Genomic DNA, 17,459 nt, shown 5'->3' with positions numbered 1-17,459 from the left:
ATTCACCATCAATCGTGATCTTGTCCAAGGCTATAGTAGTCAACAGATACCTGTATTACGAGCGATCATCTGGACCGATTCTACAAGCAATCTGCTGAACTGATTCTACGAGCAATCTGTTGAACTGATTCTACAAGCAATCTGCTGAACCGATTCTACGAACAGTCATCTGAACCAATTCTATGAGCAATCATCTGAACTGATTCTACAAGCAATCATCTCGACTAATTGCCTGTAGCTAATACCAAACTCTTCACTAATTACCGTCAAAAACTAATTAACAAAGTGGAAATATTTCATTCACTAAAATATATATTTATCGTGTAAAATACGTATAACATTTGAATACCTGACACCGGTTTTTCATTCAAATGAATGAATAATGCCCAAAAGCCTCATTAAATCATTTCATGTACATGTATTTACAAAACAAACAGAATTCATACTTAACAAATAAAACAATCTTTCCATCTTAATTCAATTAAGTTATTTACATGACTAGTTAACTTATTATATACATCGAAGCAGGCCTACTGTTTTTGACAAAAGATCAATTTCTTTTCTATCACTTTCAAATACTGTGTTGTAGGTCATCTGCCATTGTAGCGATGATTTAACACAAAATAGTTGTTCAATGACAAACCTTCAAACTTATCAAATCCTCTGATTAGCTTTCGTTGTTATGTATGGCAAGTCAGGGTAGGCCATGTCTATTTTAAGCTCAGCAAAAATGTGAAACAAGCTATCGACTTTTTCTAGCCTTATACAAATGTCTAGACAATATTAGAACCCCTAAAATATTAACATAAATGCTCGGGAGCCAAACCTCAGTTGAATGAGGTAAGTTTGGGTAGTCGATATCAGCTGTCATCGGGAAGATACATTTGTAGTGAAAAGAAAATATAAACAACAGTAATCTTATGAGGTTTATATGGTCAGTCAGAAATATGAGAAACTCCAGAATGCCAGGGTTAATGTTCTGACTCTCCTTACCTCAATCAAAATGAACTAAACTTAAATAAGAATTTAAGTAACTGAAAATGAACTACTGGTGACTAAAGTCACAACTGCGGAGCGGAGTCATTGATCAGCGTCCAACGTTTTTATGTTTGGAATTTCTGTGGGTCTATACCGAGGAAATCGCAGCAGTTTTTATAGAGAAGTTTCTGTTTGAGTTCGGGAGTGAAATCGGTCATTGATTCGATCAATTTACCAGCGTCTAGCTCGCCTAAAGGGAACGGATAATCTGTACCTAACATCACCTTATCCTGAAACAAAACAAATACAGTCGATCTGAGTAAGAGTTTGTGAAATACAGTAGACTCTGTCTCTTACTGCGGTAAAGTTGAGACTGGTAAAATTCTACCCCGAGTTGGCGTCAAATACTGAGTAAGAGTTTGTGATATACAGTAGACTCTGTCTCTTACTGCGGTAAAGTTGAGACTGGTAAAATTCTACCCCGAGTTGATGTCAAATACTGAGTAAGAGTTTGTGAAATACAGTAGACTCTGTCTCTTACTGCGGTAAAGTTGAGACTGGTAAAATTCTACCCCGAGTTGGTGTCTAATACTGAGTAAGAGTTTGTGAAATACAGTAGACTCTGTCTCTTACTGCGGTAAAGTTGAGACTGGTAAAATTCTACCCCGAGTTGGTGTCAAATACTGACCTCACCGATGACCTCAATCAGCAGACGTAAAGCTGCCGGATCATGCACGAGACTATCCGTGTAAAACTTGCCAAGATAATCTCGAGGATTAACCGGATTATCCGTCGCGCATAAATCCGGACGTACGTTGAACCCGTGTTCGATTCTACCGACTGTAAATGGAAACGATCCACCTACAAAAATAACAAATATAGAAAATCAAGATTATCATAATAATCAAGCGCCTTTTTCTTTGGGCATCAAAGTTCACCAGTTTCAAGGGTCAAGAAAAAAATCAAATTTTTCCAAGACTTTCCAAAACCCGTAATGACTCTGTTTTATAACATTTCTCAATATTTCTCAATCTACCAATCAACTTCATCCTTCACAGGGTTCAAGTTAAGAAATGAAGAATACTTGAAAGTTCAAGGGTTAAAGGTTCAGTTATTTTGAAACATAGCAAGTATTTTGGCTGGGGACACCGATCACACCTGCATAATGTACTCATAATCAGCACGTTAGACAAGTGACTGTGGTCACATGTCTCATTCTAATCGACCTCTAATCGACGAGGTCAGGTCCTCGACACAGATTACACCACGTTATCAACGAGTAGATATATATATAAATATCACGAAGTTAAAATCGGTGTAACGCGTAGTAAAATTGAAGTGGTACTCGACATTGAGAGGTCAGGCAGATGGCCAAATCAATAATCGTTCAATTTTACCGCCGAACGAAATCGTGATTAGCGTCACTTATGGCAAACTTTTAATCACCAATGACTTTGACAATTGAAATTACAGTAATTTATAACGCCACCGTTGGGACCAATGAAGAATATGGCATCTTAACGAATGGTTTAGCCATCGAATTTGATTATGGTGGTTGAACAAATTTTTTCCCAGAAAAATGTTTGGTGAGAGCCATGAGCAGTTAAAAAGAATGGCAGCATTATAACTGACTTCGTCCGCAGTTCATTTTTCCATTAACTTTTTTATTTCGATTTTCAGCCCCCCTTCCCCACACATACACAGTTCAAAGCAAATCTCCAAATTGCTTACTTTTGATAGGATTTACTGTAGTTCGGCGTTCAAAAAATATTTACAAATCGCTAACTTGTTATCCTTATATACCTTATGGCCGTTTATATCCGGCTGAAGAGTTCTTACCTCCGTGGGCGAAACACACTTTCAGTTTCGGAAACCGTTCGAGAACTCCGCCAAATATCATGCTACACATCGCAGTGCACGTCTCAGCGGGCATTCCTGTCAGTAATTACAATATACATCTATTGTAAAATATCCACTACAATATCATCATCATGAAGGCCTATATAGTTCATTCCTATATAAAATCCCCCTATGACATCATCATGAAATCCCTGTACGACATCATCATGGAATCCCCTTACGACATCATCAAATTAATGAAATCTAGTTAACCCTTTCAGTGCGTCTACACCGCAGTGCAGTGTATAAATCAGTGATAGATTTAGCTAGTACACCGCACTGCTGTGTATTGATGTGATTAGTAATTATCTCTTTTGAAAAATGGCAGCACCTGTCAAACATAGTGAAATGTTAGTGACTAACGATACACTGCACCGCGGTGTAGACGCACTATAGTGGTATTCCCGTTATTCAACACACTAGGGTGGAATTTTTGACAAATTTTCAAATTATCTCCAGCACTATGGGAAATTAATTATTTAGCACTGAAAGGGTTAAATGCGAAATGCCCATAAGTTGTTTTTAACTTAATGAATGAAATGAGACATCATTTCATTCATTAAGACATCACTTTCTTATCAGGGGCCAGTTGCTCAAAAGTTGGTTACAGTTAACTAGTGGATAGTTGATATGGTGTGACATTTGAAATTTCATTGTTACAATGGTATCAAACGGCCGGGTATCTTTAACCAAATTTTGAGCAACTGGCCCCTGATAGAAGCGGCCGGTAGAGAGCCGGCAGGCTGTTATAGAATCTAGAACGTACCGACGAGCCACGGTAACCAGTATTTCTGCATTCGACCGTCTAACTGCATGTCCCACGGGTGAACGAATATCGCGCAGTTATTCGCCTCGGCCGCCTAGAAATAATTCGAAACATTTTTGAGCGGTATTTTGGAAAGGTCTGAAAACAGTATAGAAACCACTCTTGAAATGATGATGGTAAGCGTTAAGGGCAGGCGTACTTTTAACGACCCGGAACACGTATGGTATATCATATCACTCGTACAATTTATCTGAACTATCATCTAATCTCATCTTACAAACAAATAGAAAACCCTCGTGGCGCGTGCGTCATTTTCTGACACCTTCGATATCTTATCAGTTTTTTCTTTTTAAATTCCAGAACCTACGAGTTGATGCCGGCTTACAACAAACCGGCTTGATAAAATAATGTAACGATAAGTTTTCGCGAAAAGCAACAACGAAGGTGTGGATCAATTATCAAAATTTATCAAACATAAAAAGAGAAATATATTCTATTACAAGACGAACACCAAAATTCACAATTGTAATTGTTATTCTGAAACTGTAATAATGATTACGTAGTGCTTAGTATCGACTCACACAGAACCCCTTAAAATAATTTTTTTTGTAACATCAAAGAACTGCTCTTACCGCGAATACGGGTTGTAGTTCGGGCGCGTCAAGGTTCCAGTCGTTGACGTGCGAACCGATTTGAACGCCGGCAAATCCGAGTTCGTCGACGCAGCGTATCAGCTCTCGAACGGCGAGCGCGGGAGCCTGCATCGGTACGGTACCGAGACCGACGAATCGTCGAGGGTATTTACGCACGGTCGACGCCAGGTCGTCGTTTATGAATTTACATAAATCTAACGTATCCTCGGGTTTAGCCTGAAAAAAAAAATAATCTCAACAGTGCTGACTAATTTAAACCCTCAAGTGCTGGGCCCAGTTTTACAAAAAAAAGTTTAACTCAAAATTTTCGTGTAGGCCTAATTGTCATAGGTTGTTTTCAATGACAGGGATGAGAACGCCGACCTGTAAAATCCGCGGGTTATTTTTCTTGAGTGACATACGCGAACCAGCTGACGGCGTAGCCGTCAGCACTAGCGAGCGCCGAAGGCGCGAAGCTATTTCGGGGCGGTTTGGGGGCCCTCCCCCAAGAAAATTTTAGAAATTAAATACGTTTTCCGAGCACTTAGAGCGATCTCGAACCCATGAACGACTATTATATTTTGGAAGGTAATGGCTAGTTTCAATGTGGTACATCCTCATTTGATGACATTCAGCATCTCATGCATTACGGGTCGAGCCCTGAATTATTGCAGTAAAAATGCGCCGATGAATGCTCACTAAAAATCATCACCAAGTAGTGTATAATATCCGAAAGCGTTCGCCACACACACGCAGCAACAGTAAGTAGGCCTATATACGTTACTACTGTTGCTGTGCGTGCATGTCTGCAACCGATCGATAAAATACATACAAACTCATCGTAGTACAAATGTACATACAAAATCACTGTGTTGCAATGAATATGCATTGAAATGCGATACTTTTACGTGACGATAAGTAAAACAGGCACTGAACGCTTTTACGGTTCACCTGATTACCGATCGCGCCGGACCAATTGAGTGAGATCATCACCCCCCCCCCCATACTTTTACATCATTTTTGGACTATTTGGAAAATTGATATTTTCCAATACTGAAATCCGCGGGAAACCGCGGATCCGCGGGGAATTCTCATCTCTGCAATGAGGACAACAATTCAAATTTAATCATTTTAGGCTTAAACTTTTTCGGGGCCAGGTGATGATTTGAAAATTTTTGATATCCAACCCATATTGTTAATGACTAATATTTCACTACGCCTTAGAGCTTCCTTCTTTCAAACACAGTGATACATGTGAACCAACAATGTGCTACATAATCCAGTTTTGTTTTGATTGAGGGAATAATTTCCCATTAAAAGAAAGATAACGAAATGAAGACATACCCAATACGCGAACATCACTGGAACGGTCGACAAAGCTTGAACTGTGACGCCTGAAATCGAAAAATAAAAAGTTAAAGCCAAATCTAAATTTTTTCGCATAGGTCTAATTTCCATCGTTGTAACCCCCACTACACTACCACGTACCCTGGTCGTCCATTTCACGGATCCGGGCCTCGGGCGACCAACAGTTTTCATCGATCACGCGAAATAAAGTTCCGTCTTTCATCATTTTGGCTTTACCCTCACAGTGATGCTGTAACTGTATCCAACCACCGTAACCGTAACGCTAAACACACAAACATATCTTACATTTAATTCTATCTATTATTTGAAATTGTTTATTTTACCAATCAATACGGCTTCATTCTAACTAATGGCCTGCTAGATTACTGGTATGAAGAAAAAGACTCACTTCTTTTAAATCTGGCCATCTTTCCGGTAAAATATGATTGTGAATGTCGATCTTCATCGCTAGAAAACAATCTCTACGGTTCGTCGATTATTTGTTTATCGCTTGTCAATTCAAGGGTTGATCACGAATCAGCGATTGATATCGATTGTGAAGTTCAATGGAACTGCACTTTCTCCGAAATTTGGAAGCGTTTGACGGCTAACGTCGAATTTGGGTTCGAATCCCGATAAAATTAACAATTCGTCTAGTTCTACACTAGGCCGTCTGTAGAACGGGGCAGCACCTGCCGGTTACTGGCTCCGTTGCGGTACTGCTGCATGAAAACTGTAAAACGTGGGTCAATTTCGTGTTTTTCGCATTCCTGATTTTAGAGGGTGGTTACTTGTAGTAACCAGCCCTGTGGAATTTGAGTAATAAAACTAACTGCAACTACTGACACCGCGCAGTCCGGTTGCTGGATTGGTCCGGTTTGGAACCAAACAAACTTTTGAAGTTGAGTCAGTGACAGTAATAGTCTCAACTGAATGAACAGCCCAGTCAGAGAGACCAGTTGAGCTCAAAAGTTGGTTAGACTTGCAGATGCAGTAGTTGACAAGTTAATTTTTGAGCCCTGGCCCACTTGCTTAAAAAATGACAGTACAGTCAACCCCCCGATGTACTGCAAACAGCAAGGAACAGTTGCTCAAAAGTTGGCGATGTACTGCAAACAGCAAGGAACAGTTGCTCAAAAGTTGGTTAGAGTTAACCAGTGGATAGTTAACATAGTGACAATGTTCATTGTTACTATGGTATTTATCCACCGGTTATCTTAAACCAACTATTCAGCTACTGGCCCGTGTCTAAACCGCAGTCCGGTTACTATTTAATTACAGACTGTAAGTCAGTTCACTGCAGTTCAATTACTGGGGAACTGAAATCTTCTATTTCTCCTCAGATTCCAGTTCATTGTGTCAATAGAAGCCGACCGTACACGGAAGATGCAGCAGCTGCAAGAATCTGAAGATGATGATGTGATCTTTGTAAAAAGAGTTAATAGTTCACCCCTCACTGATCAGAAACCTGCCATCTGCTACAGTAAGCTTACTCACTCCCCTTCCCCATGTCAATCATCAGATACCACTCCCCTAATCCATGTCTATCACCACGAGCAACTCCCCCATTTCGATAATCTCCCTCATGATAACAAAATGACCCCTATCATGTCAATTATCTAACACCTTCTCCGGGGTATTTGCCAATTGTCAACAATACTCGATCAAAAAAGGGGGCGCGTGACCCGTGCCCCTTCTGAATCCACGCCTGCATTTATGAATGTGTTTTGCAGATGGACTCATTTCAACGTTAGCAAGTATGACAGCAGCCAACAGCAACAACAGCTCAGAAGGAGGAGGAATTCCGATAGGTAGTACATAACGCCTCGTTAAACCCAACCAGTTAAACCGGCTTTAGCACAGTTCGGTTTTCCCTATTCACAGGTCAGTCGTTCGTTGCACCGATGACCGGGTTTTATTGTCAGCTGTGTCGGCGATTTTTCACGAGTAGAAATACGGCCGAAATCGATCACTGTTCGACTAGCGGTCATCGCGATAAATATAAACAGGTTCGTTCATCACATAGAGTGGCCGTCTATATAGCAGTCTTAAGTTGTTAGATTGGTTATAGAACCAGAACCAGCTTAGACTGGTCTTAAGTTGTTAGATTGGTAATAGAGCCAAAATGAGCTTAAACTGGTCATAAGTTGTTAGATCAGTTATAGAACTAAGCCGGTCTTAAACTAGTGTTAAGAATCTAAGCTTTGACTTGTGAAACCGGCTCCAAGCATCAGTCGTCGATTTCGCAATCTCAATTTTAAAACTTTTTTCGCTTCTTTCGTAGTATTTGAAATCGCAACGAGTTAACAACAAGCAACAATCGTCTCGACGAGGAATGTCTTCATCGATCGCGGCGCCGCCTGGCTTCGGTTATCGTAACTCGTCGACCGATTTGACGGAGATGCGTCGACGAGTTGTCGCGGCAGACGGCGTCGCGAGATGGTCGCCGATACGAGTGGACGACGAAAATCGCCCGCCGCGAAGTAAATGGACGAATAAAACTTTCGAGGCAGACGGCAGGGACGACCACCGCGGCGGTGGCAGAAATAGAAATAGGAAAAAATTCAGACATCGCCGATGGAGGAGTAGTTTCACCTAACAGAATCAACGTCTCAGGAACCTCTGAAACTTGTTATCGTTTTTCTTGTTCAATTTTTTTTTCGAGTATATTATCAATAACGCAATGTAAACTAACGGTGAAACTGAAATAGATTTCATAATTTTTGCTAAAGTGTAATAATAATATTGTTTGTAATATTTTTTTGTATTCGATATTGATTGAAAAAAAAGAAATTTATATCAAAAAGAATCAATTTCCTTTCTAATTGCTTCTCTTGTGAAATGAAGTGGACAAGTGAATTCTGGGCAGTGGCAGGAAGATTTTGAAGTGTTCGGTTGCACAATAATAATCTGAGGCAATCCATGGAATCCATTGTATTTTTATGAATGGCAACCTCAATGGGAAGGCAGGGTCCAGACGCTGGTAGAGACCACATACTCCTGGAATGGCATCCTCCCTCGGCAGGGATTCGAACCTGATGGCATCGCTACACTCAGACACGGCACAAACCTCTGCCACTCTAGACCAAGTGCGCGGGTTCAGCTGCACCAAAACTTGCGGCACCAATCAGATTGCTCGTTGTATAATCCCTGAGGTACATTTCACAGAGACTACAAATGGGAAAACAAGATAATGACATCATCTAAGCTGCGCACTCGGTCTAATGTGGCAGGGTTTCGTACCGTGGCAATCTCGATGCCATCAGATTCGAGTCCCTGTCACGGGAGGATGCTGGAATGACTACCCTCTGAATTCCGAAAGGCCAAAAAACCACCAGCCAGTTTTAACAAATGGACCTAGACACAAACGCTTTTTTCTCCATTTCACGATCGTTTAAAAAGATTTTATTGACGAAATAAATAATCTTCGATTAAATTAATAATTAGATAATATAATAACAATGCAGATTTGTTCGTGACGATAACCGGTAAATAGAAAGCAGACGGACTCTCGACTAATAACAGTAAAATCCAACGTTGAAATAGTAAGCGTCTAATGTATGCTTTTGTTTCGACTAACATTTTTAAATTAGTCTGTCCGCTGTTGATCGTGTGTCGTTAAATTATAAGCGTCTCTTGCATGCTTATTTTTGTTTTCTTCGAAACGTTTTAAAATACAAATATGTTGATTTCTTCTCGGTTGACTGGTGTTGAATTTTTGTCGGAAAGTTTTGTAATGATGTTGATCTCGGGTAGCGAGTTACTGGGCCTGGTATGACTCCACTCTTTCGAGTAACGCCTCTGAGTACCCGGGTGAGTAATATCTGAAAATAGATTAATGAAATAAACAAATAGTAAATATCGATTTTGCGTAAACACATTAACTAAAGATTAAGATGATGTAGGAAGATGGCCAAGTTAAAGCTGACCTTAGATCTAAATGTTTAAGGAAAAGTCTAGTTCGAGCTTGCGTCCTAACTGTTAGAAATTTTTTTGATAACTCCTCTCAATTTATAAGCAAAGAAAAGTTTCCATCAAACATTTTTGATCTAAAGCCAATCTAACAACTTAATACCAGTCTAAGCTCATTTTGGTTCTATAACCAATCTAGGGCCCTGGGGGCAAATTGAACAGTCATGACTTAGATTTTTGGACCAAATCTTAGACAACCTTTATTCTATATAACCAACCTAAGACCGGTCTTAAGCTGTAAGATCACCTTTGAACTTGAACTTAAGTTAGACTTTGCTGAAATAGCCCCCGACCCATAGCATCATAGACACTTAATTGAACTTAAGTTTACAATACCGATTCAGAGTCAAAAGGAGAGCTACAAAATTTAGTGAAAATTTAATAAAATGTTTGAAGTGAGAACTTACTTGACAATTTCCTCGGGATAACAGTTATTAATTGTGTTGATGTATTCAGCGAGAGCCGATCCCGGTTCGGTGTTGATTTCCTGTATTTTCTTCAGTCCGCCGCTAGTTACGAATAACCGACGAGCTTTACTGTCGTGAGGTAACACTTTACTGAACTGACAGACGACGTGTTTCATGATGTTCGGCGTCGCTTCGTCCAACAACGGCTCCAACGCGGCCAGGTGAACGCACTTCTGTAGAATGTTCTTCAACGCTTTTTTAGCCTGAATAAGAAGCGAGTGAAAACAACTTATTTTCTTCGATCTTTTTCATTTATAGATTTTAAAGTTATTTTCATTTACTCGTGTCTGATACTTGAGACGACGAACGTAATAAACTTACTTTAGTTTGTAAATCTTCAGACGCGTCCGTTCTCAGGTAACAATGTAATAAACGATACAATACGTTCGCCACGGCGACAGCTTTAGCGTGTTCAGGCGTGTGACGACCTATTTGACCTAGCGCCCACGCGGACGCCGCCTGAATGTGATCTTCCGGCTCTTCTGTTAACGCGATCGCCAACTGAACAACTCCCTGTCAAATATAACGACATGATGTCATAGGGGGAATCCATAGATTGATCCATTTGCAAATGATCTTTTCTGGGTTTGTCACAGGTTACTAATTAACTAGCAATGACAGAGTTTAACTGGATAGAATTTTGATCTGAGTGTATTCAGTTAAGGTCTCGGTTCCAGATTTCACAGCCTACCTTCGATACGATGACCGCCATGGCTAGATTCTCAGAGTGAGCTGCCACATAACCCAACATCATTATACCCGGTAACCGGACGTTACCCTTAGAGTCACCGACGTAATCGACCACTGCAGCAACGCCACCTGCATTCACTATCAACTGAGCCAACTATAATAGAAAAACCAAAGAATTCACTAATTATCCAATCGGGGTTGGTCGATCCAGGAGTTCCCACAGTTATATGATTTCAAAATTCCCAAGTTTTTCCCCAACTATTTCATGGGTGATTTTTCAATTTTCCCAGATGCAAATGAACACATATCGTCATGCAACTGTCAACATTTTAGCGGTGACTGTTGATAAAGGTAATTTTCAAGGGAAATCGCTGAAAAGATAGTTGCCCTTGGCAAATGAATACGTGAAATGAAACAAATATTTCAAATTCCCAAATATTTCCAAACCGGGAATTATTATTTCAAAATTCCCAAGTTTTTCCCAATTTCCCTGTGGGAACCATGGTAGAACTGACACAAATAAACACGTAGGAAAAAAAAAAACGCTACCGAAAAAAATAATTATCTATTTCAAAACAGACTCAACCTGTCATTTGTTTAAAGATTCTTTGAAAAAAAAAAAAACTTGCAGCAAAACGAAAATTCTTGCAGAGTTTAAAAGCCTACCTCTGGGGTGTGTTTGGCTATTTCTCGGATCAGGGTCGCCACGTTCTTTTTCACGTATTCGTCTTGGTCTTTCAGACAAGTCAAAACGGCCGGGAAGATTTCAGCCTCGACGACCATTTCGGCTAAATCGACCGAATGTTTCGAAATCTGACTCAACGCCGAGAAAACTTGTCGCTGTAATAGGAAAAATAATGATTGAAATACAGGTTTCAGGGTTACAAAGAAAAACATTTGGTCTGCTCTCATACCCAAAATTCAACAAATTCCATCATAGTCAAAAGCTTTAAATTAATGTTCATTTAAATTAAATTTTCAAATCAATCAGTAATCAACAGTAAGACCCTCAGTAACATCTTTCATATTTCTGTTCAAATCAATCAGTAATCAACAGTAAGACCCTCAGTAACATCTTTCATATTTCTGTTCAAATCAATCAGTAATCAACAGTAAGACCCTCAGTAACATGTTTCATATTTCTGTTCAAATTAATCAGTAATCAACAGTAAGACCCTCAGTAACATCTTTCATATTTCTGTTCAAATTAATCAGTAATCAACAGTAAGACCCTCAGTAACATCTTTCATATTTCTGTTCAAATTAATCAGTAATCAACAGTAAGACCCTCAGTAACATGTTTTATATTTATGTACGCATCAAACAAATCAAATCAGTATTTCTTGTGAGCAACAAATACTGAAAATCAGGTTGACTAGTCGGTTAAGCTGTTACCTTCAGTTTAGCGTCAGGATTGAGAACCATCTGAGCGAGATGAGCGATGGCGCCGGCGTCTACGACCGTCTGCGCGAGTTCCGGTGAATGTTTACAGATATCGGAGAGAGCAGACGCAGCGACTCGTTTCAGCGATAATTCCGGTTCCTGGATACACAGCACTAACAGCGGCACGGCCCCGGCGTCTACCACTGCTTGAGCTAATTCTAGATAAAAATATCGTCGAAATTAAGTTAACGCCTTGGAAAAAATTCTGATCTCGAGTTGATCATCAGGGACCAGTTGCACAGTCAGGACTTAAATCTAAAGACTGGTCTTAAGTCTCAGCCATGACTATGCAACCAGCTCAGTGGCCAGTTTTTTAGTCACGGCTTGGACTTAAGACCAGTTTAAGTTCTATAGCCAATCTAACAACTTAAAACCAGTCTTAAGATGTAAGACCAATTTTGGGCTTTAGTTTTTACGACAGTGCAACCAGTCGCGGGACAAAATTTCACGGCTCAAATTAATTGACGATCAATTGATTATGCCACTTGATAACGTCACCTACTTCAAGGGTGGATTTTAGAAGCAGCCATTCTCTCTGGAGATCTACACATCTTCACTAATAAATTCAAGGAAGTCACCAAAGCCAACCCCCTTTACAGAACTAAGTTCCGCTTATTCGTAGGGCATTTTTCTAGCAGGGCCTATTTAGAGCACATGGTAAATGGATGATGTCATAGGGTGATTCATGGAGGTACCCATTTCTATCCAATAGACGTAAGATGTAACTAATAGACGATACCTGCATTGTGTCTAGCGATGTATCCTAACGCCCACGCTGCTGCCTCTTTAACCCCGGGGTCAAACTCTTCTAGACAGATCACTAACGCCTCCAGAGCTCCGCAGTCGACCACCGACTGAGCTAACTGAGGCGAATGTTTAGCAACAGCTCTCAAAACAAACGCGGCAGCTTTCTTATAGAATCTCTATAAAAAAACAAACATATTTTGTTAGAGTTTAAATTAGATCATTTCCAAACACTGATACTTCTTCCATGACCCCTTCTAGTTAAGAACCAAAATCTCAATCTCAATTGCTTTAATTCTACGGTCAAAATTAGCTTCATTTTAATACGAAATAAAAAACCACAGTAAATTTGTAGAAAAAGTTTATTTTGTAAACCTCATCTTCAGAGGAACTAAAATCATACAATAGTGGGTTTTTATTTGTCACCCATCTTGGAATTGATGATATGACAGTTGTCAGCCATCATCAGGCGTACTCAAATATAATCATTCTGATATAGAATTTGTCAATCTTGGCTTCGTTATTGTGGGATTTCTCTCGTCAAAAGAGATTTTTTGTACAACTTACATTTTGTTCGGCCAGCGAGTAAACCAATTGCGGTAGAATATCTCCCTTGACGACGGCTTCAGCTAGGTCATCGTTATAATTAGCGAGGCGTCCGAGAGCGAGGGCTGCCGTCTGCTGTATCGTAGGTACGATATCTAACAATAGGGGGCGTAATAACGACATGACGCCGGCGTTCTGTAGCGTTTCGATATTCTGCGGTCTCGACGCGAGCTCGGCGACCGTCTGCACGAACTGCGTGCGAGCTTTCTGATACTGCTCAAATACTGTAAATTACACATAAAACATTCCGTTTATATGAGATATTTCGCGAGAGAGGCTAGGTGGCGCCACTGTTATTTCACTCCGACTATTCCCAGACAGTTGTAATATTGTAATATTGGGAATCGAAAAAACAAAGGAAATATATCTAGCTTTAGTCCAGGACCCAGTTTAACGAAAAAGTTTAAGAACTAAAACGGTAAATTTTGAATTGTTATCATTAGGCCTATGACTTGTCCACCGACCGAGTTGGTGCAATTTTAAGTCACAAAGCTTCTTTCCCACTCCATACAACGGATGATAATCGGACTGCCTGTCTGTGTGGGGCAAGTAGCTTTTGCCTTTGGAGGGGGCAAGCGAAATTTCAGATGCTTGCCCCCAAATGTGCACTCACATTTTAAGTAAACAGTTTAAGTAAAGGACAACGAAAAGAGAATAAAGATAAATTTGAATTGGCTTGCTTGTTGAAAACGAAGAAGTTAAAACATTTTTGAAGAAGTTAACTCGATTAACTCAAAGCTACCAAAAGTAGGATAACAATGATGATCTCACCTTGTAAAACTTGACGCGTACTCATCTTGTTGGAGTGTAGTTTATGGAACTATACTAAATCGGTTATCACAGCGAAATGTTTTTCTTTCGACACGAAACAAATTTCTCTCCCGATCCACACACGACGAAGCGACGCTGTTTGGTTGCTAATGGCGACGGCGCCACTTCGCAACGGCCGCGGTGGAAGATAATAGACTGGTTGCCTGATAATAGAGACCGGTAACCAGTCTGTGAAAAATAATTCCACTTCACTTTTCTAATAATCAAAAACTATCAAAATGTTCATGAATCAAATTAGAATACATGTTTTGTAATGAAGGTTATATGAAAAATGCTTATTATGGAATTATCGCCATCAAATAATTGAGTTTAATGCGGTTAAGTTTTCATAGATGGCGACACCTGCTTGATCCACATGTTTCACGTTTTTCGATTTGATTAAAGTTCCTAATTGAGATAATTAACTGAAGACTAACGATCGTCGACGATTAGAATTACCGATCCATCGGTGAGTTTTACAAGTGATCCGAAACAGTATTCGATTCGATACTGATTTCAACTGCTGAGAAATAAGGGTTAGGGTTAGCTTGGTAATCTTCAATTCAAATTTAATTTTAGAATTTAGTAGGGAATTTACAATTCGGCCCCCTACCTATCCTAGGTGAGTTCTACTTCTTTCACCCAAAAAAAAATAAAGTTGAATTATAGTATGGAATGGAATATGGTCGAACTTAAAAAGGTTATTCATAGGTGCCTAATGTCTATTTCAACCTGACTTGAGAGCATTCCAGGTGGCCTCTAGCTCCTCGAAGTATTTTGATGAGACGATAAGTATTCTACGTATCGGTTAGGACTAAAGCTTTTCGTCGTGAAAAATGACCGTCAAATTTGGCGATCATACCCTCGAAAAGCCCCTCAAACACCCCTCAAATTTCATATTGATGGTCCTGTAGGAACCCTGGAATTAACTATTTAACCCTAGGTCTACATAACACATATTGGAAGGGCGAAATTGATTCCTATCAATGCTGTTATCTTTTCATCGTTAAATCAGGATCAACATGGAGGTCGTTGAGAACGTTTTGGCCGAAATCGAGGAACGCGACGCGAAATACAAATCGACCGAAGTCACGAAGGACATCGACCTAGAAATCGACGAGGGCAATTTACTGGCAGTCGACGCGAACCCGTTGAATCTGTACGACTATCGTAAAGCGGGCGATCGTTTCTTGAAAGATTTAGCGCGCGACAACACGCAGCTACTGTTGAACAGTATTTGGCAGCTGCCGGTGGAAACGGTCGAAGATGTCGTCGTCGCGAAATTGCCCGAGCCAAAAATGCTGTTACCCCGAGAAAAACCTGCGCCGAAAGAGAAACCGCTGACGAAATGGCAGGAATTCGCTAAAATGAAAGGTAAAGCGTATTAGCCGGTTTCACTGGACTTAGCTCGTTGATTTTTCCTTGTGATTGACCGAGTGTTTTAGTCACATTTTAAGACAAATTGAGAGTCTCTCGATCTAGTGTTCAGATTATTAGCGGTGTCTTGGTTAATTAAGAGCCAAGCTTTTTGACGCCGTTAAAACAATTACGATCATGTTTATATAGACCCTGAGTATGCATTATTGAATTGATTTCTTATCCTCATTGAAATGATGAAGTTACCAAATATTTGAGTGCAACTTTTCTGTAAAACTGGTATGTGGGAGGGTTATTTTTATTTCACATACCTCATGTTCGCGCCCTCCTTACTTGTTCTCTCTGTTTCAGGCATCAATAGTACGAAGAAAAGTCGAATGGTTTGGGACGATTCTGCGCAGGAGTGGAAACCGCGTTGGGGCTATAAACGCGCGAACGACGACACTAAAGACTGGCTGATCGAAATTCCCGACCACAAAGACCCGATGGAAGATCAGTTCGCCAAACGCAAACACGCGAAATCCGAACGCGTCGCGAAAAACGAACTCCATCGCTTGCGTAACATCGCCCGATCGCAAAAACGAAAAGTACCCGGCGTCGGTCTGACGCCGACCGACAACCCGAATAAAGATCACGTGAAAAAGGCGTTGGCGCTGGCGAAGAAATCGACGGCGTCGATCGGTAAATTCACCGAGAATTTACCGCACGAGAAACCGGCGAAAAATACGGGTAAACGACGTAAATTCGAACCGAACATCGGCGCCAGTTTCAACGACGAAAAAACGCGTAATTTAAATATGCTACGCGATTTGAAACGCAATAAACCAGTGTTCGACGTCAAGAAAGCGACCAATCAGCATTTAAACGAGGCCGATTTGAAACGACATCGACAGAAAATGGACGCGGGCGACGGAGACGACGCGTCGGCGCGTAAAAAACCGAAAGCGGGAAAACGAGGCAAGAAGATCGGCGGAGGGTCGGCGGGGAAAAAACGCGGCGGTAAAATACGATAGGTTCATATGCATCAGTCCGTAAAGACTGAATGAATCAACACCCAGTTTTACAGTTTTAGATCCAGTTCTACAGGTTTAGACCCAGTTCTACAGCTATAGACCAGAGTTTCCAGTTTTAGACCTGAGTCTACAGATCTAGACCAGAGTCTACAGTTTTAGACCTGAGTCTACAGATCTAGACCCAATTCTACAGTTGTAGTCTCAGTTCTACTGTTCTAGAACGGGTTCTACTGTTGTAAATCTGGTTCTATGTTTGTTGAGTAATAACTGTACGATGTTCGTTGGGTTGGTTTGGAAGAAGCCCTCACCGGAGGGTTGTCGAACGCATCTCGATAGAGATTTATTTAAATAAATGAATTTTAAGTGTTCGTATAACGTACTGTATATGTTATATATACGAGGTAAATGTATATAGGATGCTATAAAATGATAAATTTATTCAAACAAAAAATTATTCGTTCAGACTTTAGTTTACTGAGGGATACATAGAGTTGTGAGGAATGTGAAACTCGAGGTTTCAATCTAAGAGCATTTTCTGACAGACTAGGCCTACCGGAACTAGAGTACTGATGCCAGATACTGAGTGAAAGCTAGTGAAATGGTGCGTGTAGTTACAACTTTGATGTCAGGAGGGACTACACGAGGCCTGGTAAAAATTCCTTATAGTTTGCATATTGGCTCTTTTTGTCAACCTCAACAACTTAGAGCTGGAGAA

The 17,459-nt window shown here is 40.4% G+C and overlaps 4 protein-coding genes across 9 annotated transcripts; 2 read left to right on the top strand and 2 right to left on the bottom strand.

Annotated features, from left to right (window-relative positions):
* Positions 1-325: 325 nt before the first annotated feature.
* LOC141911875 (2-amino-3-carboxymuconate-6-semialdehyde decarboxylase-like) lies at positions 326-6,205 on the bottom strand. Its single transcript, XM_074802955.1, has 8 exons — positions 6,032-6,205; positions 5,764-5,905; positions 5,620-5,669; positions 4,276-4,512; positions 3,644-3,737; positions 2,818-2,913; positions 1,667-1,839; positions 326-1,268 (listed from the first exon to the last, which is right to left on the bottom strand). Exons 1-8 carry the CDS (start codon positions 6,086-6,088, stop codon positions 1,104-1,106), a joined length of 1,014 nt encoding a protein of 337 aa, XP_074659056.1. The 5' UTR covers positions 6,089-6,205; the 3' UTR covers positions 326-1,103.
* Positions 6,206-6,309: 104 nt separating this feature from the next.
* On the top strand, positions 6,310-8,350 carry LOC141912076 (uncharacterized). Of its 6 annotated transcripts, none has more exons than XM_074803265.1 (5): positions 6,310-6,364; positions 6,966-7,105; positions 7,356-7,433; positions 7,507-7,631; positions 7,907-8,350. In XM_074803265.1, the coding sequence occupies exons 2-5, from the start codon at positions 7,009-7,011 to the stop codon at positions 8,219-8,221; spliced, it is 615 nt and encodes a 204-aa protein (XP_074659366.1). In that variant the 5' UTR covers positions 6,310-6,364; positions 6,966-7,008; the 3' UTR covers positions 8,222-8,350. The 6 variants fall into 6 exon arrangements, with proteins under 6 accessions (XP_074659366.1, XP_074659364.1, XP_074659365.1 ...); XM_074803263.1 differs by lacking the exon at positions 6,310-6,364 and adding an exon at positions 6,400-6,523; XM_074803264.1 differs by lacking the exon at positions 6,310-6,364 and adding an exon at positions 6,400-6,580.
* Positions 8,351-9,005: 655 nt separating this feature from the next.
* On the bottom strand, positions 9,006-14,467 carry LOC141911815 (sperm-associated antigen 6). Its single transcript, XM_074802870.1, has 9 exons — positions 14,316-14,467; positions 13,506-13,768; positions 12,934-13,117; positions 12,147-12,352; positions 11,418-11,591; positions 10,753-10,905; positions 10,383-10,574; positions 10,002-10,264; positions 9,006-9,446 (listed from the first exon to the last, which is right to left on the bottom strand). The coding sequence occupies exons 1-9, from the start codon at positions 14,338-14,340 to the stop codon at positions 9,383-9,385; spliced, it is 1,524 nt and encodes a 507-aa protein (XP_074658971.1). The 5' UTR covers positions 14,341-14,467; the 3' UTR covers positions 9,006-9,382.
* A 244-nt stretch (positions 14,468-14,711) lies between these two features.
* Positions 14,712-17,159, top strand: LOC141911936 (ribosome biogenesis regulatory protein homolog). Its single transcript, XM_074803054.1, has 3 exons — positions 14,712-14,823; positions 15,370-15,728; positions 16,083-17,159. The coding sequence occupies exons 2-3, from the start codon at positions 15,377-15,379 to the stop codon at positions 16,742-16,744; spliced, it is 1,014 nt and encodes a 337-aa protein (XP_074659155.1). The 5' UTR covers positions 14,712-14,823; positions 15,370-15,376; the 3' UTR covers positions 16,745-17,159.
* Positions 17,160-17,459: the final 300 nt, after the last annotated feature.

This window comes from Tubulanus polymorphus, chromosome 10 (assembly GCF_964204645.1).
Source record: "Tubulanus polymorphus chromosome 10, tnTubPoly1.2, whole genome shotgun sequence".
Lineage (NCBI taxonomy): Eukaryota > Metazoa > Nemertea > Palaeonemertea > Tubulaniformes > Tubulanidae > Tubulanus > Tubulanus polymorphus.
This window is presented reverse-complemented; position numbering and strand designations above follow the sequence as displayed.

Bases quoted from the DNA above. Each gene is read 5' to 3' on its own strand.
- LOC141911875 (XM_074802955.1), bottom strand. From the start codon at position 6,088: ATGAAGATCGACATTCACAATCATATTTTACCGGAAAGATGGCCAGAT. The intron at 3,738-4,275 runs GTAAGAGCAGTT...AATTATTTCTAG, and splicing joins AACTACAACCCGTATTCGCG to GCGGCCGAGGCGAATAACTG. The intron at 2,914-3,643 runs GTACGTTCTAGA...AATTACTGACAG, and splicing joins CTGGTTACCGTGGCTCGTCG to GAATGCCCGCTGAGACGTGC.
- LOC141912076 (XM_074803265.1), top strand. From the start codon at position 7,009: ATGCAGCAGCTGCAAGAATCTGAAGATGATGATGTGATCTTTGTAAAA. The intron at 7,434-7,506 runs GTAGTACATAAC...CCCTATTCACAG, and splicing joins AGGAGGAGGAATTCCGATAG to GTCAGTCGTTCGTTGCACCG. The intron at 7,632-7,906 runs GTTCGTTCATCA...CTTCTTTCGTAG, and splicing joins ATCGCGATAAATATAAACAG to TATTTGAAATCGCAACGAGT.
- LOC141911815 (XM_074802870.1), bottom strand. From the start codon at position 14,340: ATGAGTACGCGTCAAGTTTTACAAG. The intron at 12,353-12,933 runs GTATCGTCTATT...ATTTTTATCTAG, and splicing joins CATCGCTAGACACAATGCAG to AATTAGCTCAAGCAGTGGTA. The intron at 10,906-11,417 runs GTAGGCTTTTAA...TTTCTATTATAG, and splicing joins TAGCCAAACACACCCCAGAG to TTGGCTCAGTTGATAGTGAA.
- LOC141911936 (XM_074803054.1), top strand. From the start codon at position 15,377: ATGGAGGTCGTTGAGAACGTTTTGGCCGAAATCGAGGAACGCGACGCG. The intron at 15,729-16,082 runs GTAAAGCGTATT...TCTCTGTTTCAG, and splicing joins GGAATTCGCTAAAATGAAAG to GCATCAATAGTACGAAGAAA.